General features: G+C 44.0%; 1 protein-coding gene across 5 annotated transcripts in view; it reads right to left on the bottom strand.

Moving 5' to 3' along the window:
• Positions 1 to 26,930, bottom strand: part of ARHGEF4 (Rho guanine nucleotide exchange factor 4) — a 229,001-nt gene that overhangs the window by 4,075 nt on the left and 197,996 nt on the right. For all 5 annotated transcript variants that reach the window (XM_044291399.1, XM_044291396.1, XM_044291398.1 and 2 more), the window contains 8 exons: positions 15,511 to 15,690; positions 11,258 to 11,449; positions 9,489 to 9,668; positions 7,260 to 7,492; positions 3,749 to 3,878; positions 2,346 to 2,477; positions 672 to 915; positions 105 to 182 (listed from right to left, as the gene is read on the bottom strand). In XM_044291399.1, the coding sequence (XP_044147334.1) occupies positions 105 to 182; positions 672 to 915; positions 2,346 to 2,477; positions 3,749 to 3,878; positions 7,260 to 7,492; positions 9,489 to 9,668; positions 11,258 to 11,449; positions 15,511 to 15,690 (1,369 nt within the window). The remainder of the gene's footprint in view (positions 1 to 104; positions 183 to 671; positions 916 to 2,345; positions 2,478 to 3,748; positions 3,879 to 7,259; positions 7,493 to 9,488; positions 9,669 to 11,257; positions 11,450 to 15,510; positions 15,691 to 26,930) is intronic.

Genomic DNA, 26,930 nt, shown 5'->3' on the forward strand with positions numbered 1-26,930 from the left:
GGCCTGGTGTCTGTGGATCAGCCACATATACAGATTTTAAAGTTACAGTACAACAATATCCCATCAGCAACAGCAAAGCATGGTAAAGTCGGACAAACGCTCACCTTTTGGCTTTCCTGAGAGACGCGGTTTATTCGCATTCATCATTGCTTGCTTTCGTTGTATTTCACTGATGCTGAAACCTAAAAACAGATGCAAGTTAACATTGATATTACTGTGGCTAAAAGAAAAAAACTGTTGATTTTACTTATTAATTAGAAAGGGCGTTAAAAAACTGTTAAAGAAATAGCTCACAAATCCCCCACCGCTCCCAGTTTGGCGCTTCCTAAGTTCCCATCTGGTCTCTACTTTATGGTCCGTCTTGACACACAGGAAATGCACGTGCTCGGCCAATCACTGGCTGAGGCAGGTCGTATATTCATATAAAGTCTCTCTTTCTACACTTAGGAGTCCAGGGGGCGGTCTTAGCAGTCTCTATGCACATTCATATTGGGAAGGCTGCCAATCACCTGGGCTCCTAAGATTCAGATATGCTTCGGGATGGATGGGGGGGGGGGGGGGGGATTTGCAGAAAAGTTATCACCGCTCCAGCCCTGTGATCTACATGCTTAGCTCTAGGTACTGCAGGTAGTTATGTGATGGCACGCGGTCTATCCCACACTTCTCATTACCTGTCTGCTCATCTTGCAGCACCTGTCTTCTCTCTTCCTCAAATGCTTGCAACCAGCGCTGTTTCTGCTCCGGCTTCTTGGCCAGAAACAGATGAACGTCCTCAGAGACTTTACTCTGCAGCTTGAAGGCATTTTTCACAGTAATGTTAAAGTCCTTGTCTTTGCCGTCCTCTAAGTTAATGACTTCCATCTCATCCATGTTGATCTTGCCCTTGTAATACAAGATGTCCCGTCGTAGAATATCCTGAGAATTGTAGAAGAGTATGGAACCAGAGCCATAACATAATTTACATTTCTGTATTATTTATTCCCCTGGTCAATGGGACATGTTGCAGAAACTCCTACCGTGCCACCAGTGTCAGACTGTGTGGAGACACATCCTATTGGCATTTCCAGGAGGAATTCAGCAGGAACAGCAAAGGTTATGTTAGGGGGGATGCAGGTATGTACTAAACTGTCAGGAGAGGTGACAGGTCCTCTTTACTTCCTAAATAAGTCATTTTTAAGTAATTTTGTGCAGACAGTGTCTTAACCTTAACAGTTTTATTTCTTAGGCTACCATAATAAATTTGTGGGGGTTTTTGTGAAATATTGGGCTTTTTTTAAAACCTTTTTATTGTATGTTTTTTTATTGTTTTGATTTGAAAATTTACATTAAATCAGGGATGCCCAACCCGCGGCAAATTTTGTAGCATTCATTTTCCGATGTAAATAACATGATAACTTTACTCTCTGGGTCAGTACGATTATAAAGATACCAAATCCATATAGTTCTCTTAGGCCACCTGCACACGTTGAGGAATACATGCGGGATTACCACTCGGATTTCCGTATGGAAAAACCACAGTGTAGAAAAACCAGCAAAGTGTATGAGATTACACAAATCTCATTGACACTTTGTGGATTGTTTCTGTGCAGAAAATGAGCTGCATTGCGGACTTCCAAATCCGCAGCATGTCAATTATGTTTGCAGTTTTAGCTGCAGAATTCACCCTTTTCTAATGAACAGGTGAGATCTGCCGAAAAATCGCATCTAATAGTCACCAAAATCCACAATTAGAAATTGAGGGATGTTGGTGCAGATATGCTGCAGAAACGCACAGAAATACGCACAGAAATGCGTGCGGATCTTATGTGCATTCACCCGCACTCGTGTGCAGGAACATTTAAAGGGTTAAAGATTATTTTATTGTAAAACCAATTTTATCTAGAGGGAAAAATATGGAACAGAAAATATGCAGAATAAGGCTACATGCACACGAACGTTAGGGCTCCGTGCTGCGGACCGCAAATTGCGGTCCGCAATTCACGGGCACAGACCGCGGGGCAGCCGCATGAGGATCGCGGACCCATTCACTTGAATGGGGTCCGCGATCTGCAGCCGACGGTCTGCACCACAAAAGAATATGACATGTCATATTTATTTGCGGTGCGGAACAATGGAAAGAAACACCACGGAAGCACTCCGTAGTGCTTCCGGTGCTCCGTTCCGTGACTCTGTTCCGCATCTCCAGAATTGCGGACCAATTCAAGTGAATGGATCCGCATCTGTGATGTGTGGTGCACACGGCCGACGGCTGTGGATTGCCAACCCGCCGTTTGCGGGCCACAATACGGCCACGGCCGCCCAACGGCCGTGTGCATGAGGCCTAAAGAGGATAATGACCGACATACCTTTTTACAGTACACAAGCTGATGATCGAAGAGAAACACTATCCGCTGTTGCCCCTTTGATTGAAGCTGGGAGAATTTTGTTAATTCACCTGAATAAATAAGTTCTGAGCTTCTTGTCAGGATATCTTCACCCTGTTAACAAATGGATAAAGAATAATAAAAAAAAAGCACAATTTAATAATCCAGGAAGTATCAAAGTAGATTTTATGTATTACTTATATAGCGCCGACATATCCCGCAGCGCTTTACAGACATTCTCATCACTCGCTGTCCCACAATGGGGCTCACAATCTAAGGTCCCTATCGGTATGTCTTTGGAGTGAGGGAGGAAACCGGAGAACCCGGAGAAAACCTACACAAACACGGGGAGAACATACAAACTCCATGCAGATCTTGGGCAGCTTCAAACCTAGGACCCCAGCACTGCAAGGCACCAGTGCTAACCACTGAGCCACCACACACCCAAATACAAGGCACCAGTGCTAACGACTGAGCCACCACACACCCAAATACAAGGCACCAGTGCTAACCACTGAGCCACCACACACCCAAATACAAGGCACCAGTGCTAACCACTGAGCCACCTCACACCCAAATACAAGGCACCAATGCTAACCACTGAGCCACCACACACCCAAATACAAGGCACCAGTGCTAACCACTGGGCCACCATGCTACGTTAGGAAGCTCCTCTGATTAAAAATCCAAGTTAGGGGATATTCACACGCGGCAGATTCACTTCAGAACTGAGTAATACTGTCCATCTGAACGGGGTTGTGTTGGCAGTAAACTCATGCATCTCTATAAGCCCCATTCAGATGTAGGAAAAATCAAAGAATTTTCAGTAACAAAATCTGCCACGTGTCGTCAGTTCACCCCCACAGTAGCAGACTTAGCTTCTAACATTTAACTTTGATGAAGTGAATTCAAAACACGGGGGAACTATAAAGGAAGGACTTACACTCTTCCATCTTGCTGGATTCACTATTGGCTTTGGCAAAAAAAAAACTTTCACAAAAACTGCAAATTTTTTCCACTAAAAAACCAGTATGAAACCACTCTTACAGGAAACGCCATAAAGCAGTTGCCAAATTTGCTACATCCAATAATGACAAACATTTTGTTACAGGGACGTTACTAGTGACGCTGGTTAGCGATGATCTGGTGGTGTAAATGCATCGCCGATTACCCGATGAACGAGCAACATGTATATTTTGATCATCGTTTCCAGTTGGCAGATCCTGATGTAAAAACCATCTGCTGCCGGGACACAACCAGACAGTATGGGGAAGAGCTCTGGAGGAGATCTCTGCATGTAAATGCACTGGTCTCCTCCGCTAGCGATCAGCAGATTGTCAGGAAGGAACGCTACAATCTGCTAGATCGTCAACTAGGGATCCTACCTCCCAGTCCTCTATGGAGCTCTGCCAGTGGGCTATCTTGTCGATGTTTTCCAGTCTTCTCTTTCGCTCGTTGATCAGTTTAGCAACATTTTTCATGGCGTTTAATGCAGCTTCAACATCAGCAAAATCCCTGCATGGAGAGAAGACATATTATGTATACTCAGCTATGGTGCTGTGGACTGAACAGTTGTCACAAAGACCAATGTTTTCTACAAGACCTAATAGGCTTCACTATTAGGGCTCATGCACACAAACGTATTTTCTTTCCGTGTCCGTTCCGTTTTTTTTTTGCAGACCATATATGGAACCATTCACTTCAATGGGTCCACAAAAAAAAAAACGGAAGTTACTCCGTGTTCATTCCATTTCTGCATGTCTGTATTTCCATTCCGCAAAAAAATAGAACATGTCCTATTATTGTCCACATTACGGACAAGGAGAGTACTGTTCTATTAGGGGACAGACATTCCGTTCCGCAAAATACGGAATTCACACGGACGTCATCCGTATTTTTGCGGATCCGTGTTTTGCGGACCGCAAAATACATACAGTTGTGTGCATGAGGCCTAATTGTGAACCAAAACCAGTAGTGAAACCTACACAGATATAAGGTATAAGGGAAAGATCTGCGCCTGTTCTGTGTTTTTGACCAGCACCTGGTTTTGGCTCACAATAAACTGATGGAAATCACTGATCAAATAACAGTGTGAACTTGTCCTTAGTCTCCAGTCATTTTGTGGTGTTTTTAATAGTTTTTAAGTGATCATCACTTTGTGGTGCATCCAGCTCTTTGCTTGTATCTAGAAGCCTTTTTGTATACATGTGGATGGCACCCTTTCTAGGTTTTGTGTTATTAATGGTGGTGCCCAGCAAACCTTTTTGATTTCTAAGGGCTCATGCACACGAACGTATATTCTTTCCGTGTACATTCAGTTTTTTTTGCAGAGCGTATACAGGACCATTCATTTCAATGGGTCCGCAAAAAAACGGAAGTTACTCCGTGTGCTATCCGTTTCCGTATGTCCGTATTTATGTTCCGCAGAAAAATAGAACATGTCCTATTATTGTCTGCGTTACAGACAAGGATAGTGCTGTTCCATTTGGGGACAGATGTTCCGTTCCACAAAATACGGAATGCACACGGACATCATCCGTATTATTTAAGGATCCGTTTTTTGCGGACCGCAAAATACATACGGTCGTGTTCATGAGCCCTAAATTATGAGAAAGTCACTGCCATATACTTCTGGTAGCGGCTTATCTCCCGAGAAAAGGAACATAAGGCCTCTTTCACACGAGCGTAAAGGATTGGCTCTGGATACGTTCAGTGAAACTCGCACCATTTTGCAAGCAAGTTCAGTCAGTTTTGTCTGCGATTGCGTTCAGTTGTTCAGTTTTTTCCACGCGTGCAATGCGCGTGCTAAAAAAATGAAGGTTTACAAATAACATCTCCTAGCAACCATCAGTGAAAAACGCACTGCATCCGGACTTGCTTGCAATGCGTTTTTTTCACTGAAGCCCCATTCACTTCTATGGGGCCAGGGCTGCGTGAAAAACGCAGAATATAGAACATGCTGCGTTTTTCACACAACGCAGAACTGATGCATGAAAAAAAACGCTCATGTAAATGAATGGGTCAGGATTCAGTGCGGGTGCTATGCGTTCATATCATGCATTGCACCCGTGCGGAAAACTCACCCGTGTGATAGGGGCCTAAAGGCGTCTTCACGCGCTGCTGATTTTGTTGAAGAATTTTCTGCAACTGAAAATCACTTCCATTCCGCTGAATGAGGCTCTCAGAAATCTGTGTGCTTGCTGCCCCTTTGAAAATGAATGGAACTGATTTTCAGTCGCAGAAAATTCTGCAACAAAATCCGCAGTGTCTGAAGGCCCCATAATGAAGAAATTAAAATACAAGAGTCGGAAGGCCCCATACACATTAGATTGTGAGCAGGTCCTGCTATAATCATTGGGTTCGGTCACCATAAGGCCTCATGCACACGACTGTTGTTGTGTTCCGTTCCGCAAAATGGGGTTTCGTTGTTCCGTGATCCGTCTCCGTTTTTGTTTCCGTGTGTCTTCTTTTGGAGGATCACCAGACATGAAGCAAAGTAAAAAAAAGTCTAAGTCAAGTTTGCCATGCAAATGATAGGAAAAAAACTGACGCGGACGCGGATGACAATCTTGTGTGCCTCAGCGTTTTTTCACGGTCCCATTGACTTGAATAGGTCCGCGAACCGCTTTCCGTGAAAAAAATAGGACAGGTTATATTTTTTTGATGGACTGGAACCACGGATCACGGACGCGGATGACAAACGGTGCATTAGCCGAGTTTTCAGCGGACCCATTAAAAGTCAATGGGTCCGCAGAAAAACATGAAAAACGGAACAACGGACACGGAATGAAACAACGATTGTGTGCATGAGGCCTGATGTGTATGGCCAGTTTTACTATCTGGAAGATCTACTCTCAAGTACACGGTTCAAATTTTCAGTGTAGCACGAACCACAAACCCCATCAGGGTGCCTGCTTATTGGGGAGTATGGTGTTCCTGTCAGTGAACAAAAACCTGGCTGAAAACCCATGCTGACCATGTCCTGACATGTGTTTTATCAACTATGTGCGCCCCATGTAATAGCATTTCTGGAGCATCTATTCTTATGACTCTCTTATCTGCTATTCCTTTATTATTCCTACTAGAAATGTATGAATTAATTACTAGCAGTTTGCAATAAAGTCCAGATGGGTGTTTTCAATAGGGGGGGGGGGGGGGGGTCCCTGCATAGTCTGACTTTACCCACTCAGTGCTGCCAGGGTCAGATTGTGCAGGGACACACCCCAAACTGGTAACATCCATCTGGACCTTCATTGTAAACTGCTAGTAGTAGTTCATTCATAGTAGGAATAATAGCGGAATGGCACATCATAGAGTTATAAGAATAGATTATCCAGAATTGACAAGTTGCTACTAATATAGGCATGTCAGGAGAGGTGAGAGGTCCTCTAAGCGTATCACAGCTGTCTTGCGGAACAAGTCGGCACATGGATCAATTAGAAATGATCAGGATGGATTTTGTGGCCCATGAATACTTCTATTCACTGACAGCACATAGAGATCTTGAAAACAACTATTTAGTTTTAATAAATTAGCAAATATTTCAAATATTCTGTTTTAACTTTATCATTATAGGGTATTGAGTGCTGAATGATAAGGAAACTTGAATTGCACTTTCCTATACATAGGGCCACCGCAAAAAAAGTATAGTTTCTTCAGTGGGGCCCTATGGACGACATATGCATATACAGTGGTACATACAGGAGCCTTCTGACGGAGGTGCAAAATCTTCCCAATGTATACTGCCGATGAAAGGCTAAGACCCAATGTGCACAGAACCCTAATCTATCCCTGTGTGATTACGTGGATTTATTCTACAGATTGAGGTCAATAGGAAAATGCAATTTAAGAAAACAGGTTTGGCTCCATAAGGTCCCATTAACACTTTGTTCATACCTGTGTTGAGGGTTGGTATATTTCAGTAGCTCAGCAAGCTGCAGGGGATATTTGCAGATTTTCTGCACAGGTGTCAGTAAGAAACCATCAAGAGAGATGTCAATCATTTTCTGTACCAGACGGCAAGTCTCAAAGAAGTAGCCATACTTTTTGACCTTGCTTAGTTTGGAGAGCTCCGTGCAGGCGTTTGGGTGGTTGTTGCAGTATTCAGAATAAATCTGAAAGTCATTTTGCTATTAAAGAGAAGAATAAAATAGAAGATATGATCCTTAAGTATAGATTTTAAAGGGATTCTGTCACCAAGTTTTGGGCTATAGAGCTGCGGACATGCACTGCTAGATCGCCGCTAGCATGTCCGCAATATATCTGTCCTATAGGGCTGTGTGGTTTTAATTTCTTTAAAAAAGAATTTTATAGATATGTTAATGAGTGTTGTATGTGTCCAAGGGGCTGTACTAACCTTTCTGGAGCCCAGCCGTGCCCGCCTGTGAAGGAGCCCAGCACTGCCTATGTCCTCCGAATCTCCTCCTTTCATCAACTATAGATTGCCGTAATCTCGCGATGCGCGAGCTCGCACATGCGCAGTTCTTTCCCTGAGGCTGATGCCAACACAGGGAAGGAACACTATACCGGCACTGCGCATGCGCGAGCTCGCGCATCGCGAGATTACGGCAATCTATAGTTGATGAAAGGAGGAGATTCGGAGGACATAGGCGGTGCTGGGCTCCTTCACAGGCGGGCGTGGCTGGGCACAGCTGGGCTCCAGGAAGGTTAGTACAGCCCCTTGGACACATACAAGACTCATTTACATATCTATAAAATCCTTTTTTAAAGAAATTAAAACCACACAGCCATATAGGACAGATATATTGCGGACATGCTAGCGGCGATCTAGCCGTGCATGTCCGCAGCTCTATAGCCCAAAACTTGGTGACAGAATCCCTTTTAGCTGCTTTGATAAATGTGGTAGTATTATAAATGTCTATGAAAGCTGCTGCAGAGAAAAACGACGGCAGTTTCGAGCACACTGATGTTTTCCTATGTACTCAGCAATAAAAGTGCGCTGTATTGATGACAATCTGCTGTGCTCTGTTATTATCTACAATTGGGGTGGGAACCCTATACACAGCAAACCTCGAACAGTGTGCGACAAAGCTTTAAGAATCATGGTATCCATATAATTACGACTAAGGGTCCCAGTACCCGAAACGCGTCAACGCTATTCTGTTGTACTAAGTGGCAGTCTGTCATGTCCACATGATGTTCCAATAAAGAAGCAGTTTTAACATGGATCCAATTTGAATCTGAGACCTTTCTTCAAAATTACCTGCAGCCTGCGACGGGGTCACACCCCTAGGGTTTCGGAATCGGGATTATACAAGACCGGGAGGTGAGCTGGATAAAGTTTTTTCTCTGTATCCATATAATTAGACATCAGGCCTTATGTACTTGGTCATATTTTGACTCCATTTAACCTCTCATTTGTGCATAGCCTTAATACACCTATAAAAGCCTACGGGTACCTACTATAACACTGTGAAATGGCAGCAAAAGAAGTGCCTATGTCAGTGGTGGCGAACCTATGGCACGGGTGCCAGAGGTGTCACTCAGAGCCCTCTGTGTGGGCACCCGCATCCTGGAAAAAGTCAATGGTGTACCAATATGCCTTGGACTTTTCCGGCCATTCATCAACGCAGGGCGCACTATGTACAGCACAGGCAGCGCACTGAATGTAGGCAGGCTGTTATACCTGAATGATAAAGTACATGGAAGATATACTGTACTGGTATTCAGGTTAAATTGCCGTGTTGGCACTTTGCGATAATAAGTGGGTTGTAGGGTTGCAATTTGGGTGCGTGGTCTCTAAAAGTTTTGCCATCACTGGCCTACCAGCATGAACCCTTAGGCTCCCCACTCCTCCAAACACATGCATGTTCTGAATAGAGAGAGAGGTTAGAAAGCCTCTGCAGGACACCACTGATGGCGGCTTATCTCCCCAAGAATGAAAGGAGCAAACATGTGGAAGTCCAACAACCCAGTCCTTCTCTAGTCACGAAGCCCCCATTGCATTATGAAGTTGGCCGATCCTGTTAAAATTGTCAGGTTTGGCCTAAATTAACCTAATGTGTATAGCCACCTTTAGAAGGCAACTTGCTAGTATGAGAGCAATTCCACTGACAGATACCAACAATACCAACAATGAACCGCGGATATTTCTGTATAACTTACATATTGAAGGAAGCAGGAGCCGATCTCACTCAGATGAGGAGCATCTTTGATGATTCTCTTTTCTAATGTTTTCAGGAATTTCTTCTGAAATTTGTAGATGTCCTCAATGTTTCCAAAAATTGTCCAAAGCTGTTCCTCTGTGAACATGTCGGCCCGTTTACGGCACTGCTTGATGTAGCCCTTAAGAAATATAATCAATGGCTAAACAGCATTTCAGAAACAACCAGTATTCCAGAAATGACGGTAGATCAATCAAATTGGGGTTGATGGCAGTTTCCATAATTAGAATTTGCTAAATGGAACATTTTTGTCATGCCCCTTTCTAAGACAGTGATAAGGGCATCCCTACCATCAAATTTTAATCACATATCAACAATATATATGTGAATACTGTACATTATTATTATTATTATTATTATTTTTTTTTTTTTTACAAAAATAGGTGGAGGGTTTTTTGGATGTAATTATTTCAAGTCACTTCATGTATTTCACTTCCTATCCTGACTCTTTACCTCACACCAAACAGCCTGGTTTGACTTTCTCAGTCAGACCATTCACTGCAATCAAAGAGGCAAAATAAAACGCAATTCCTCTACAGTTTTAAGGGTTTTGTCCCTATGGTGTTCCCTTTGCGGCAAAACTGACCTGTGCCTTTCATTCTCTGGGTCAGTGCAATTACAATCATACCACATCATGATATTTTTATATATATATTTTTAAATATTTTTTTTTAACATTTTTTTTTACTTTTTAAAAAAAATGTTGTAGCCCCTCTAGGAGGGCTACAATGTCTACTACTTTGTTTTTTATATAATATTACTATACTCCCATAGGGGGTATAGTAATACATGGATTGCTGATCTCCAACGTTGGCCTGTCATCTGCTGGCCAACATAGGAACTGCAGCTCTATAATGCTGGGTCTGCTCGGACAGACACAGCCTTTTTGGATTAATGACCGGCATCCCCGATTGCCGATACTCATTTTGGGCTAAAAATCATTTATTTAATTGGTTTGTATTAAAAATATTCAGCTATTTTTGAGATACAAGGGTTAAAAATGTGTTTGTTTGCAGAGTATCACTTCTTAGTCCTGTCAGCTGATGGCTCATGTGAAGCCTCTGATCTCTTGACCTCATAAACACACATTTAAGTCACCAGTTAGATAATAGTTCAGCTATAATGAGTGTTTATGTGGTCAGGAGATCGGAGACAAGGCTTCACATGAGCCGTCAGCTGGCAGAACTGAGCAGTAATACCCAAAAACGGCTGAACATTTGAGATAACGACTAATTGAAAAAATATTTTTAACCCAAAATGAGTAAAATGCATTTATAAAAAAAATTGCCGCAAAGGTGTCCATCGCCTTAAAATATGCTACTGTTTTGTGTAATCTTTCACTTGCTTGTAAATTTTAGTTGAATTTGAGACCTCCCCAAAAAATAAATAACAACACCCATACCACATCATATGCTTTAGCACCTATTTTCTAAGTACATAGTGGTGACAAAGCAATATTTTCCACTATACTTGGAAAATGGTTCATTCCAAACTCACTACGTTTTAAAGGGAATCATTTTCAGAGAATTAAATCTATATTAGAGCTGGGGGCGCTATAATATCAGTGTCTATGAAAAGTTCTTGCTAAAGTCGGTGATGGAAAGTGGTATTACAAGTAACACTTCTGTAACATGTTTATGATTTTAGATGAAGACTCTTCATGCACCATATTGTTTTCCCCCAAAATAGTTTATCTAATTTATGTTTTACCTCACATATATCCTTTAAATGCTTGATGTAATCCTTCTCTGTATTTAAAATCTCATTTATGACGTTGGTCCTCATTTGATCTTTGTTAGTTTGCCCAAAAGTGTGACGCCTGAAGAGGTTCTTGGCATCTTGTTCTTTGTCTCCCGGCCTACTGGTGTAGTCTTCCAAAGGCTCATCCTGGTTCACACGAAGCTGCATGGATAGGGGTATGGTAATAAATACATTCCACTAAAGGATGGTCATGAATATCAGTACCACACCATAATAATAATTATTACCGTGATTATTATACATTGAATATACAAATATAATGGTAGGCACTCTCCACCTGGCGCTGCATGGATCAGTCAAATAGCCTTGTAGTCACATGTACAACAATTTATTAAAAACTTCTAAAAAAAATAGCTTCAATAAAATAAACTAAAAACTAAAAAATCCCAAAGAGGTAGATACAGATATTCAATTGCAGTTGTTCATTGGTATTGTTCAAACACATATGGTGACCAGTATATTGCGATCATGTATCTGCATAGTATATTCCAATGGCAGTATATTGATAATATTGTCTAGTTTTTATCGCTTTTATGACACCAAATATGGCAGTTCTTTCCAAGACGTTCTTATTAAATAGCATAGTCATTGATCCATCCTTCATTGATACCTCAGGGATTCCCAATCCCAATAGGTAAGTAGCAAATGTTCTTTATATAAAATTACTAGCCTTTCTCAACTTCTCACAAGGCACTCTGTGACATGGTATGTGCATGCATGAAATCTTTACACGGATTATTAGTTACGTTACCACTTGTAGACTTTGCGCTGCAGTGTCCACAGTTCTCCGCTGTCTGTGCCGGTCAGATTGGAATGGTGCCCCAGGTGGTGTCCCACGTGATCGGGCCGCAGTCCTTACACTTGATGCGCCGCATCCTAGAGCGGTTTGTAAAGCTGTATTTGTGGATGAAAAAGTTCCTCAATCCTGCGATTTAGGCACATATACCATGTTTGTAATTTTTGGTTGTAGAGTGATGGTTCTTCTTATTCCATGCCAAATAAATCACCAAACGCGTTTCAGAGATAAAGTTCTCCTTCTTCAGTGGTAAATAGTAATGGCAAAGTTTTGGGCTTTTTAAGGGAACTTTATTAACATCAAGGCGGGATTTTGATTAATGCATAGTTTTCTCAAAAAGCTGGTATGGATCATATATATAAAAAGTGCACAAAAATCTGTCACGCAAATGTAAATTATTCACACATCATTACAGCGGATATTATAAATCAGAGAGCCACAAAGGACAGCAAAAAAGATATACACAAAAGGACTGGTAACAATCTACAAAAACGCATATGCGTTTGGTGTGCTTTGTCTGTGATATTATAAGAATTATATTAGATGTTTCACACCTCTCTAAAACACATCTATATAATCAATATTGGGATGTAGCAAAATGGCATAGATGTAAAATTTTTTCAACATTTATTTCAACATTCCTCTACATCTACAATACTGTATATTGCCAATATAAGTTCAAGTGGTATACCATTTGTCCATTATCATACTTTATTTTGGATGTTGAATTCCCATATGGGGGAAGATATGTGGAGAGATATAAAAAATTACAGTACAAAAAAGGACAACACAAAAAATGACAATTCATCATCCCAATATTGATTATATAGATGAATTTTAGAGAGGTAATATAATTCTTATAATGTCACAGACAAAAATGCAGACAAAACGCACCAAAAACGCATATGCGTTTTTTGTAGATTCTTAGCAGACCTTTTGTATATATGTTTTGCTGTCTGATTTATAATATACGCTGTAATGATGTGTGAATAATTTACATTTGCGCACTTTTTATATATATGATCCATACCATTAATCGAAATCCCGCCTTGATGTTAATGAACTTCCCTTATAAAGCCCAAAACTTTGCCATTACTATTTACCACTGAAGAAGGAGAACTTTATCTCTGAAACGCGTTTGGTGATTTATTTGGCATGGAATAAGGAGAACCTTCACTCTAAAAAATTACAAACATGGTATATGTGCCTAAAACGCAGGATTGAGGAACTTTTTCATCCACAAATACAGCTATACAACCCACTCTAGGACCCGGCGCATCAAGTGTAAGGACTGCGGCCCGATCACGTGGGACACCACCTGGGGCACCATTCCAATCTGACCGGCACAGACAGCGGAGAACTGTGGACACTGCAGCGCAAAGTCTACAAGTGGTAACGTAACTAATAATCCGTGTAAAGATTTCATGCATGCACATACCATGTCACAGAGTGCCTTGTGAGAAGTTGAGAAAGGCTAGTAATTTTATATAAAGAACATTTGCTACTTACCTATTGGGATTGGGAATCCCTGAGGTATCAATGAAGGATGGATCAATGACTATGCTATTTAATAAGAACGTCTTAGAAAGAACTGACATATTTGGTGTCATAACAGCAATAAAAACTAGACGATATTATCAATATACTGCCATTGGAATATACTATGCAGATATATGATCGCAATATATTGGTCACCATATGTGTTTGAACAATACCAATGAACAACTGCAATTGAATATCTGTATCTACCTCTGGGATTTTTCAGTTTTTATTTTATTTTATTGAATCTATAATTTTAGAAGTTTTTAATAAATTGTTGAACATGTCACTATAAGACTATTTGCGCCAGGTGAAGAATGCCTACCATTATATTTGTATATTCATTTTAAATTGACATTTGGGTGAGTCTATTGGTTTGAACACCCATTCCTTGTTTGAGTGGAGTTTTGAGCCACTGGATACCTTTTTACCCATTATTATACATTGCACTGTAGGGATATAGACTATATGATGTATACCACCCATAAAAAGAATGAGGCATCTGGTTACACCAGACTTAGCTTCATTGCCCTCACACTGCACACAGCGGTATGACAACAAATGAAGAACTGAAAAATATACCTGTGAAATAGAGCATGGCTAACCTTATCCACAGCCCCCAGATGATGTATGATGAGTCACTCAAACTCAATGGCTGGAAATCCGAATCACAATCAGGACTCTGCGGACCCACCAGGAAACTGGATGATTCTCTGTTGGGCCCTGCTTTTGACATGATAGCAGGGTTCAGCCATAAGAGAGGCCTAATGGTACCTGTACACATTAGTCTAAAGTTGATCAAAACGGAGCAATTTAACCAAAATAATCATGTCGGGTAAAATTTAGGCAATCGTTTTAGATGACAGATGACAGACCGTCATCGTATGAAAAGAAGCTGACAGTGTTTGAAAATGTTGTCCAATGGACAAAAGATCTTTTGAAATATCAATTATGTATCAATCATCATTGAAAAGAATGTTCCCGGAAAGATCTTTCATCCATCACCAGATTTCATTGAACATAAATGAGCAGTTCGAACATCTGATCAGTTTGAAAGGCAAATATGGACTAAACTGTGTATGGCCATGTCTGAAAAACGCTTGTTCACCAGATGATTGTTTGTTCAGCAACTTCTATCTAATGTATATGGCCACCTATAAGAGCGCAGCAGCAGACAACCTCATCTTAAGGCAGCCGTATACAGTCAATAACTCCCTCCCAGGTCCCCCATACACATATGCATTCAGCTTAGCCAAACATGTATGTGTACTCATTAGGGAGAGTCAGGAGCTCCACACATATATTAGACTGTAGGTCCAAACCCACTGTTCTTGAGGGTTTTTAGCTGACAATACACTAATGTGTGTGGAGGCCTTAAAGCTGACAGTCAATCAGATACAAGATTGCTTGTTACTGGCGTATATTACTTTATTTAGGTTAAGTTTTAATAGGTGTGTGATTTTTTTTTTCTGGTACCCTCAATGTCCCTTAGTAGGATAATGATCATAAAAATATGAAAGAGAAGCAAAGTGCATATATTTTATCCTAATCTTCGGGCCACTTTACCATAAAGAGGGGCCAGATGGACATTAAAGAGGTTAAACTCCATTTTTCAAGTTGTCTAGAGTTCAGATGAACCCATTCATTATTAGTATCTTGCCTTTGAAGAAGTTGGCCAGTTGTCCCCTACTTCTCTAAATGTACTGAAAGTTATTGGCAATACTGAACATAATATTCTGGAGTGGGCGCAACTAGGTGGCTTCTTTTGGGCCTTGGTGAGTGAAGATTAAAATTAGTGAGGGCACTGAACTTTATATATGGCAATTATGTTTAACCTTTTTTTTTTATCAGTTTGACTTATACTCACTCTTACAAAACTTGCTGGAAACCATCCTTCACTGTCCGTGATGCGCCCCCACCACCACTCCTTGTTGGTGGCATCCATTACTTCAACGACGCTGCCAGCCTTGAAGCCCAGTTCTTGATCGTCCATAGTGACATGGTCCCATAGGGCTTCTGCATACACCACACTGCCATCACTTATCAGCTGTGGAGAAATATAGTCACTTAATGTACAAGTTTTTAGGTTAACAGAATTTTCACATGACAGTTTTTTGTTATTCTCTGCAAACTGTAAAGATGTATTGCAAAGTGAGTTTTTTGTTCTGAGGTGTGTTGTAGATACTGTGATAGTAGCTGGCTAATGCAGAGTTATAACTGCGGCCTTGGCAACATCCGCAGATTGGAACAGCATGTTTCCATGTTCTATGAGGAATGAGAATAATTATGTTCATCACAATATATAGATTATATTGTAAACTGAATGATAAAGATATAGTCTTAGGGTGGCCATATATGAAAAATTTTAAACTGACCATGCATGACATAGCAGTAATCATATGCTTGTATGGATGGCAGCTGTCTCTCTTGGCTTCCCCAAAAACATGCAAACTTAAATCTATCAAGGATAGATAGATAAGTCACCACCAGACATCTTATTTTCCACTGTAATAAAGGATATAACGAGCCTTTACCCCAATGTCTTTCATCTATGGAATAGTCAAGATGCCCCTATACGCTGGAATCATTGGCGAACATAAATCTAATGTGTATGGCTAGGTTTAGTCATTTCTGATTCTACTATCACAGCACTGTTTCATATAAACCATATTTTACGGAGGTAGATGTGGATCCACTGTGTCACTTGAACAGAATTGACTTGAGGCTACTCCTAAGTAGAGTTGCACCGGGTATCAATACTTTTAGACGCGGAATGATACAATACCGGTAGAGTTGAGCGAACACCTGGATGTTCGGGTTCGAGAAGTTCGGCCGAACATCCCGGAAATGTTCGGGTTCGGGATCCGAACCCGATCCGAACTTCGTCCCGAACCCGAACCCCATTGAAGTCAATGGGGACCCGAACTTTTCGGCACTAAAAAGGCTGTAAAACAGCCCAGGAAAGAGCTAGAGGGCTGCAAAAGGCAGCAACATGTAGGTAAATCCCCTGCAAACAAATGTGGATAGGGAAATGAATTAAAATAAAAATTAAATAAATAAAAATTAACCAAAATCAATTGGAGAGAGGTTCCATAGCAGAGAATCTGGCTTCCCGTCACCCACCACTGGAACAGTCCATTCTCAGATATTTAGGCCCCGGCACCCAGGCAGAGGAGAGAGGTCCCGTAACAGAGAATCTGTCTTCATGTCAGCAGAGAATTAGTCTGCATGTCATAGCAGAGAATGAGGCTTCACGTCAGCCACCACTGCAACAGTCCATTGGCATATATTTAGGCCCAGCACCCAGGCAGAGGAGGGAGGTCCCGTAACAGAGAATCTGTCTTCATGTCAGCAGAGAATTAGTCTGCATGTCATAGCAGAGAATGAGGCTTCACGTCAGCCACCACTGCAACAGTCCATTGGCATATATTTAGGCCCAGCACACACACAGGCAGAGGAGAGAGGTCCCGTAACAGACAATCTGGCTTCATGTCAGCAGAGAATCAGTCTGCATGTCATAGCAGAGAATGAGGCTTCACGTCAGCCACCACTGCAACAGTCCATTGGCATATATTTAGGCCCAGCACACACACAGGCAGAGGAGAGAGGTCCCGTAACAGAGAATCTGGCTTCATGTCAGCAGAGAATCAGTCTGCATGTCATAGCAGAGAATGAGGCTTCACGTCAGCCACCACTGCAACAGTCCATTGGCATATATTTAGGCCCAGCACCCAGGCAGAGGAGGGAGGTCCCGTAACAGAGAATCTGTCTTCATGTCAGCAGAGAATTAGTCTGCATGTCATAGCAGAGAATGAGGCTTCACGTCAGCCACCACTGCAACAGTCCATTGGCATATATTTAGGCCCAGCACACACACAGGCAGAGGAGAGAGGTCCCGTAACAGAGAATCTGGCTTCATGTCAGCAGAGAATCAGTCTGCATGTCATAGCAGAGAATGAGGCTTCACGTCAGCCACCACTGCAACAGTCCATTGGCATATATTTAGGCCCAGCACACACACAGGCAGAGGAGAGAGGTCCCGTAACAGAGAATCTGGCTTCATGTCAGCAGAGAATCAGTCTGCATGTCATAGCAGAGAATGAGGCTTCACGTCAGCCACCACTGCAACAGTCCATTGGCATATATTTAGGCCCAGCACCCAGGCAGAGGAGGGAGGTCCCGTAACAGAGAATCTGTCTTCATGTCAGCAGAGAATTAGTCTGCATGTCATAGCAGAGAATGAGGCTTCACGTCAGCCACCACTGCAACAGTCCATTGGCATATATTTAGGCCCAGCACACACACAGGCAGAGGAGAGAGGTCCCGTAACAGAGAATCTGGCTTCATGTCAGCAGAGAATCAGTCTGCATGTCATAGCAGAGAATGAGGCTTCACGTCAGCCACCACTGCAACAGTCCATTGGCATATATTTAGGCCCAGCACACACACAGGCAGAGGAGAGAGGTCCCGTAACAGAGAATCTGGCTTCATGTCAGCAGAGAATCAGTCTGCATGTCATAGCAGAGAATGAGGCTTCACGTCAGCCACCACTGCAACAGTCCATTGGCATATATTTAGGCCCAGCACCCAGGCAGAGGAGGGAGGTCCCGTAACAGAGAATCTGTCTTCATGTCAGCAGAGAATTAGTCTGCATGTCATAGCAGAGAATGAGGCTTCACGTCAGCCACCACTGCAACAGTCCATTGGCATATATTTAGGCCCAGCACCCAGGCAGAGGAGGGAGGTCCCGTAACAGAGAATCTGTCTTCATGTCAGCAGAGAATTAGTCTGCATGTCATAGCAGAGAATGAGGCTTCACGTCAGCCACCACTGGAACAGTCCATTCTCAGATATTTAGGCCCCGGCACCCAGGCAGAGGAGAGAGGTCCCGTAACAGAGAATCTGTCTTCATGTCAGCAGAGAATTAGTCTGCATGTCATAGCAGAGAATGAGGCTTCACGTCAGCCACCACTGCAACAGTCCATTGGCATATATTTAGGCCCAGCACCCAGGCAGAGGAGAGAGGTCCCGTAACAGACAATCTGGCTTCATGTCAGCAGAGAATCAGTCTGCATGTCATAGCAGAGAATCAGGCTTCACGTCACCCACCACTGCAACAGTCCATTGTCATAAATTTAGGCCCAGCACTAGTGTTGAGCGGCATGTCCCATATTCGAATTCGCGAAATTTTGTGAATATTCGAAAGAATATTCGTAAAATATTCGCGATTATTCAAATTCGTTATTATTTCGCATATGCGATAATTCGAATTATCGCATAATACATATGCTATGCAAAATTCACATGTGCGCTAATGAAATCGCCTTACGAAGATTCGCAACTCAATTCAATCACTAATGTATGAATGCAATGCCCTTTGCCTCTGTTCTGGGACAAGTGTAGATATTCGCATGTGCGCTAATAAAATCGCCTTACGAAGATTCGCACCTCAATCACTTTCTAGGGAATGTGAGACTTTTGGGAATCAATCGAGATACAGTGGGGGGTGATGACAGTAGTTGACAGAGTACAGATCAATGTAATCTGTAAGGTGGAAAGTAAAATAAAAAATACGAATATTCGTAAATCGACTTTTACGAAGTTCTACGTATTCGCGAATATGGTGCTATACTATATGAATGCACAGGCCTTTGCCTCTCTGTTCTGGGGACAAGTGTAGATATTTGCATTTGCGTTAATAAAATCGCCTTACGAAGATTCGCAGCTCAATTCAATCACTAATGTATGAATGCAAAGCCCTTTGCCTCTGTTCTGGGACAAGTGTAGATATTCGCATGTGCGCTAATAAAATCGCCTTACGAAGATTCGCAACTCAATTCACTAATGTATGAATGCAAAGCCCTTTGCCTCTGTTCTGGGACGTGCCGATATTCGCATGTGCGCTAATAAAATCGCCTTACGAAGATTCGCGCCTCAATCACTTTCTAGGCAATGTGAGTAAGATCTGAGCTGTTGGACCTTTGGGAAACAATCAATTATATGTGTACTGTAATTTTGTGGGGGGGGGGGGGGAAACAAAAAACGAATATTCGTTTTTACGAATATATAGCACTATATTCGAAATATTCGCGAAATCGCGAAGTTGCGATATTCGCGAAAAAAATTTGCTTTTCGAATATTCGCGCTCAACACTACCCAGCACCCAGGCAGAGGAGAGAGGTCCCGTAACAGAGAATCTGGCTTCATGTCAGCAGAGAATCAGTCTTCATATCATAGCAGAGAATCAGGCTTCACGTCACCCACCACTGTAAGAGTCAATTTTCATAAATTTAGGCCCAGAACCCAGGCAGAGGAGAAAGGTCCCGTAACAGACAATCTGGCTTCATGTCAGCAGAGAATCAGTCTTCATATCATAGCAGAGAATCAGGCTTCACGTCACCCACCACTGCAACAGTCAATTGTCATAAATTTAGGCCCAGCACCCAGGCAGAGGAGAGAGCTCCCGTAACAGAGGATCTGGCTTCATGTCAGCAGAGAATCAGTCTGCATGTCATAGCAGAGAATGAGGCTTCACGTCACCCACCACTGCAACAGTCCATTGGCATATATTTAGGCCTAGCACACAGGCAGAGCAGAGAGGTCCCGTAACAGACAATCTGGCTTCATGTCAGCAGAGAATCAGTCTGCATGTCATAGCAGAGAATGAGGCTTCACGTCACCCACCACTGCAACAGTCCATTGGCATATATTTAGGCCTAGCACACAGGCAGAGCAGAGAGGTCCCGTAACAGACAATCTGGCTTCATGTCAGCAGAGAATCAGTCTGCATGTCATAGCAGAGAATGAGGCTTCACGTCACCCACCACTGCAACAGTCCATTGGCATATATTTAGGCCTAGCACACAGGCAGAGCAGAGAGGTCCCGTAACAGACAATCTGGCTTCATGTCAGCAGAGAATCAGTCTGCATGTCATAGCAGAGAATGAGGCTTCACGTCACCCACCACTGCAACAGTCCATTGGCATATATTTAGGCCTAGCACACAGGCAGAGCAGAGAGGTCCCGTAACAGACAATCTGGCTTCATGTCAGCAGAGAATCAGTCTGCATGTCATAGCAGAGAATGAGGCTTCACGTCACCCACCACTGCAACAGTCCATTGGCATATATTTAGGCCTAGCACACAGGCAGAGCAGAGAGGTCCCGTAACAGACAATCTGGCTTCATGACAGCAGAGAATCAGTCTGCATGTCATAGCAGAGAATGAGGCTTCACGTCAGCCACCACTGCAACAGTCCATTGGCATATATTTAGGCCTAGCACACAGGCAGAGCAGAGAGGTCCCGTAACAGACAATCTGGCTTCATGACAGCAGAGAATCAGTCTGCATGTCATAGCAGAGAATCAGGCTTCACGTCAGCCACCACTGCAACAGTCCATTGTCATAAATTTAGGCCCAGCACCCAGGCAGAGGAGAGAGGTCCCGTAACAGAGAATCTGGCTTCATGTCAGCAGAGAATCAGTCTTCATATCATAGCAGAGAATCAGGCTTCACGTCACCCACCACTGTAAGAGTCAATTTTCATAAATTTAGGCCCAGAACCCAGGCAGAGGAGAAAGGTCCCGTAACAGACAATCTGGCTTCATGTCAGCAGAGAATCAGTCTTCATATCATAGCAGAGAATCAGGCTTCACGTCACCCACCACTGCAACAGTCAATTGTCATAAATTTAGGCCCAGCACCCAGGCAGAGGAGAGAGCTCCCGTAACAGAGGATCTGGCTTCATGTCAGCAGAGAATCAGTCTGCATGTCATAGCAGAGAATGAGGCTTCACGTCACCCACCACTGCAACAGTCCATTGGCATATATTTAGGCCTAGCACACAGGCAGAGGAGAGGTTCATTCAACTTTGGGTAGCCTCGCAATATAATGGTAAAATGAAAATAAAAATAGGATTGAATGAGGAAGTGCCCTGGAGTCCAATAATATATGGTTATGGGGAGGTAGTTAATGTCTAATCTGGACAAGGGACGGACAGGTTCTGTGGGATCCATGCCTGGTTCATTTTTATGAACGTCAGCTTGTCCACATTGGCTGTAGACAGGCGGCTGCGTTTGTCTGTAATGACGCCCCCTGCCGTGCTGAATACACGTTCAGACAAAACGCTGGCTGCCGGGCAGGCCAGCACCTCCAAGGCATAAAAGGCTAGCTCTGGCCACGTGGACAATTTAGAGACCCAGAAGTTGAATGGGGCCGAACCATCAGTCAGTACGTGGAGGGGTGTGCACACGTACTGTTCCACCATGTTAGTGAAATGTTGCCTCCTGCTAACACGTTGCGTATCAGGTGGTGGTGCAGTTAGCTGTGGCGTGTTGACAAAAGTTTTCCACATCTCTGCCATGCTAACCCTGCCCTCAGAGGAGCTGGCCGTGACACAGCTGCCTTGGCGACCTCTTGCTCCTCCTCTGCCTTGGCCTTGGGCTTCCACTTGTTCCCCTGTGACATTTGGGAATGCTCTCAGTAGCGTGTCTACCAACGTGCGCTTGTACTCGCGCATCTTCCTATCACGCTCCAGTGCAGGAAGTAAGGTGGGCACATTGTCTTTGTAGCGTGGATCCAGCAGGGTGGCAACCCAGTAGTCCGCACAGGTTAAAATGTGGGCAACTCTGCTGTCGTTGCGCAGGCACTGCAGCATGTAGTCGCTCATGTGTGCCAGGCTGCCCAGGGATAAGGACAAGCTGTCCTCTGTGGGAGGCGTATCGTCATCGTCCTGCCTTTCCCCCCAGCCACGCACCAGTGATGGACCCGAGCTGCGTTGGGTGCCACCCCGCTGTGACCATGCTTCATCCTCATCCTCCTCCACCTCCTCCTCATCCTCGTCCTCCTCGTCCTCCAGTAGTGGGCCCTGGCTGGCCACATTTGTACCTGGCCTCTGCTGTTGCCAAAAACCTCCCTCTGAGTCACTTCGAAGAGACTGGCCTGAAAGTGCTAAAAATGACCCCTCTTCCTCCTCCTCCTCCTCCTCCTCCTGGGCCACCTCCTCTTCCATCATCGCCCTAAGTGTTTTCTCAAGGAGACATAGAAGTGGTATTGTAACGCTGATAACGGTGTCATCGCCACTGGCCATGTTGGTGGAGTACTCGAAACAGCGCAACAGGGCACACAGGTCTCGCATGGAGGCCCAGTCATTGGTGGTGAAGTGGTGCTGTTCTGTAGTGCGACTGACCCGTGCGTGCTGCAGCTGAAACTCCACTATGGCCTGCTGCTGCTCGCACAGTCTGTCCAGCATGTGCAAGGTGGAGTTCCACCTGGTGGGCACGTCGCATATGAGGCGGTGAGCGGGAAGGCCGAAGTTACGCTGTAGCGCAGACAGGCGAGCAGCAGCAGGATGTGAACGCCGGAAGCGCGAACAGACGGCCCGCACTTTATGCAGCAGCTCTGACATGTCGGGGTAGTTGTGAATGAACTTCTGCACCACCAAATTCAGCACATGCGCCAAGCAAGGGATGTGCGTCAAATTGGCTAGTCCCAGAGCTGCAACGAGATTTCGCCCATTATCACACACCACCAGGCCGGGCTTGAGGCTCACCGGCAGCAACCACTCGTCGGTCTGTTGTTCTATACCCCGCCACAACTCCTGTGCGGTGTGGGGCCTGTCCCCCAAACATATGAGTTTCAGAATGGCCTGCTGACGTTTACCCCGGGCTGTGCTGAAGTTGGTGGTGAAGGTGTGTGGCTGACTGGATGAGCAGGTGGAAGAAGAGGAGGAGGAAGCCGAGAAGGAGGAGGTGGCAACAGGAGGCAAAGAATGTTGCCCTGCGATCCTTGGCGGCGGAAGGACGTGCGCCAAACAGCTCTCCGCCTGGGGCCCAGCTGCCACTACATTTACCCAGTGTGCAGTTAGGGAGATATAGCGTCCCTGGCCGTGCTTACTGGTCCACGTATCTGTGGTTAGGTGGACCTTGCTACAGATGGCGTTGCGCAGTGCACACTTGATTTTATCGGATACTTGGTTGTGCAGGGAAGGCACGGCTCTCTTGGAGAAGTAGTGCCGGCTGGGAACAACATACTGTGGGACAGCAAGCGACATGAGCTGTTTGAAGCTGTCTGTGTCCACCAGCCTAAATGACAGCATTTCATAGGCCAGTAGTTTAGAAATGCTGGCATTCAGGGCCAGGGATCGAGGGTGGCTAGGTGGGAATTTACGCTTTCTATCAAATGTTTGTGAGATGGAGAGCTGAACGCTGGCGTGTGACATGGTTGAGACGCTTGGTGACGGAGGTGGTGGTGGTGGTGTTGGTGGTACATCCCCTGTTTGCTGGGCGGCAGGTGCCAACGTTCCTCCAGAGGCGGAGGAAGAGGCCGAGGCGGCAGCAGCAGAATAGGCCGAGGCGGCAGCAGCAGAAGAGGTAGCAGGGGGAGCCTGAGTGACTTCCTTGGTTTTAAGGTGTTTACTCCACTGCAGTTCATGCTTTGCATGCAGGTGCCTGGTCATGCAGGTTGTGCTCAGGTTCAGAACGTTAATGCCTCGCTTCAGGCTCTGATGGCACAGCGTGCAAACCACTCGGGTCTTGTCGTCAGCACATTGTTTGAAGAAGTGCCATGCCAGGGAACTCCTTGAAGCTGCCTTTGGGGTGCTCGGTCCCAGATGGCGGCGGTCAGTAGCAGGCGGAGTCTCTTGGCGGCGGGTGTTCTGCTTTTGCCCACTGCTCCCTCTTTTGCTACGCTGTTGGCTCGGTCTCACCACTGCCTCTTCCTCCGAACTGTGAAAGTCAGTGGCACGACCTTCATTCCATGTGGGGTCTAGGACCTCATCGTCCCCTGCATCGTCTTCCACCCAGTCTTGATCCCTGACCTCCTGTTCAGTCTGCACACTGCAGAAAGACGCAGCAGTTGGCACCTGTGTTTCGTCATCATCAGAGACATGCTGAGGTGGTATTCCCATGTCCTCATCATCAGGAAACATAAGTGGTTGTGCGTCAGTGCATTCTATGTCTTTCACCGCTGGGGAAGGGCTAGGTGGATGCCCTTGGGAAACCCTGCCAGCGGAGTCTTCAAACAGCATAAGAGACTGCTGCATAACTTGAGGCTGAGACAGTTTCCCTGGTATGCATGGGGGTGATGTGACAGACTGATGGGGTTGGTTTTCAGGCGCCATCTGTGCGCTTTCTGCAGAAGACTGGGTGGGAGATAATGTGAACGTGCTGGATCCACTGTCGGCCACCCAATTGACTAATGCCTGTACCTGCTCAGGCCTTACCATCCTTAGAACGGCATTGGGCCCCACCATATATCGCTGTAAATTCTGGCGGCTACTGGGACCTGAGGTAGTTGGTACACTAGGACGTGTGGATGTGGCAGAACGGCCACGTCCTCTCCCAGCACCAGAGGGTCCACTAACACCACCACGACCATGTCCACGTCCGCGTCCCTTACTAGATGTTTTTCTCATTGTTATGGTTCACCACAACAACAAATATATTATTTGGCCCAATGTATTGTATTCAAATTCAGCGGGATATAAATTTGAGGCCTAGTATTTAGGCGCTGGGTGACCGGTATGGATTTAGTGACAGAATTAGACTTGGAAATGCACAGAAGCGTGTGTGTGTGAAGTTATTCTGAATGACCCAATGTGCACCTTGAATATTATATACCCTTTTAGGGATAGATTTCAAATAGCTCTGATATAGCAGAAACCACTAAATTATGAAATTGCTAAATTGGGAATTGTACTTCAACCCAGAACAAAAAATGTGCTTTGACGGACACTAAATATCTTGCCCAGCAACAACAGTACAACGGTGGGTAACGAGAGATTTAGAGGGAATTAAATTTGAGGCCTAGTATTTAGGCGCTGGGTCACCGGTATGGATTTAGTGACAGAATTAGACTTGGAAATACACAGTAGCGGGTGTGTGTGAAGTTATTCTGAATGACCCTATGTGCACCTTCAATATTATATACCCTTTTAGGGATAGATTTCAAATAGCTCTGATATAGCAGAAACCACTAAATTATGAAATTGCTAAATTGGGAATTGTACTTCAACCCAGAACAAAAAATGTGCTTTGACGGACACTAAATATCTTGCCCAGCAACAACAGTACAGCGGTGGGTAACGAGAGATTTAGAGGGAATTAAATTTGAGGCCTAGTATTTAGGCGCTGGGTCACCGGTATGGATTTAGTGACAGAATTAGACTTGGAAATGCACAGAAGCGTGTGTGTGAAGTTATTCTGAATGACCCAATGTGCACCTTCAATATTATATACCCTTTTTGGGATAGATTTCAAATAGCTCTGATATAGCAGGAACCACTAAATTATGAAATTGCTAAATTGGGAATTGTACTTCAACCCAGAACAAAAAATGTGCTTTGACGGGCACTAAATAACTTTCCCAGCTACAACAGGACAACGGTAACGAGAGATTTAGAGGGATTTAAATTTGAGGCCTAGTATTTAGGCGCTGGGTGACAGGTATGGGTTTAGTGACAGAATTAGACTTGGAAATACACAGTAGCGGGTGTGTGTGAAGTTATTCTGAATGACCCTATGTGCACCTTCAATATTATATACCCTTTTAGGGATAGATTTCAAATAGCTCTGATATAGCAGAAACCACTAAATTATGAAATTGCTAAATTGGGAATTGTACTTCAACCCAGAACAAAAAATGTGCTTTGACGGACACTAAATATCTTGCCCAGCAACAACAGTACAGCGGTGGGTAACGAGAGATTTAGAGGGAATTAAATTTGAGGCCTAGTATTTAGGCGCTGGGTCACCGGTATGGATTTAGTGACAGAATTAGACTTGGAAATACACAGTAGCGGGTGTGTGTGAAGTTATTCTGAATGACCCTATGTGCACCTTCAATATTATATACCCTTTTTGGGATAGATTTCAAATAGCTCTGATATAGCAGGAACCACTAAATTATGAAATTGCTAAATTGGGAATTGTACTTCAACCCAGAACAAAAAATGTGCTTTGACGGGCACTAAATAACTTTCCCAGCTACAACAGGACAACGGTAACGAGAGATTTAGAGGGATTTAAATTTGAGGCCTAGTATTTAGGCGCTGGGTGACAGGTATGGGTTTAGTGACAGAATTAGACTTGGAAATACACAGTAGCGGGTGTGTGTGAAGTTATTCTGAATGACCCTATGTGCACCTTCAATATTATATACCCTTTTTGGGATAGATTTCAAATAGCTCTGATATAGCAGAAACCACTAAATTATGAAATTGCTAAATTGGGAATTGTACTTCAACCCAGAACAAAAAATGTGCTTTGACGGACACTAAATATCTTGCCC

Source organism: Bufo gargarizans, chromosome 4, assembly GCF_014858855.1.
Source record: "Bufo gargarizans isolate SCDJY-AF-19 chromosome 4, ASM1485885v1, whole genome shotgun sequence".
In the NCBI taxonomy this organism is placed as follows: domain Eukaryota; kingdom Metazoa; phylum Chordata; class Amphibia; order Anura; family Bufonidae; genus Bufo; species Bufo gargarizans.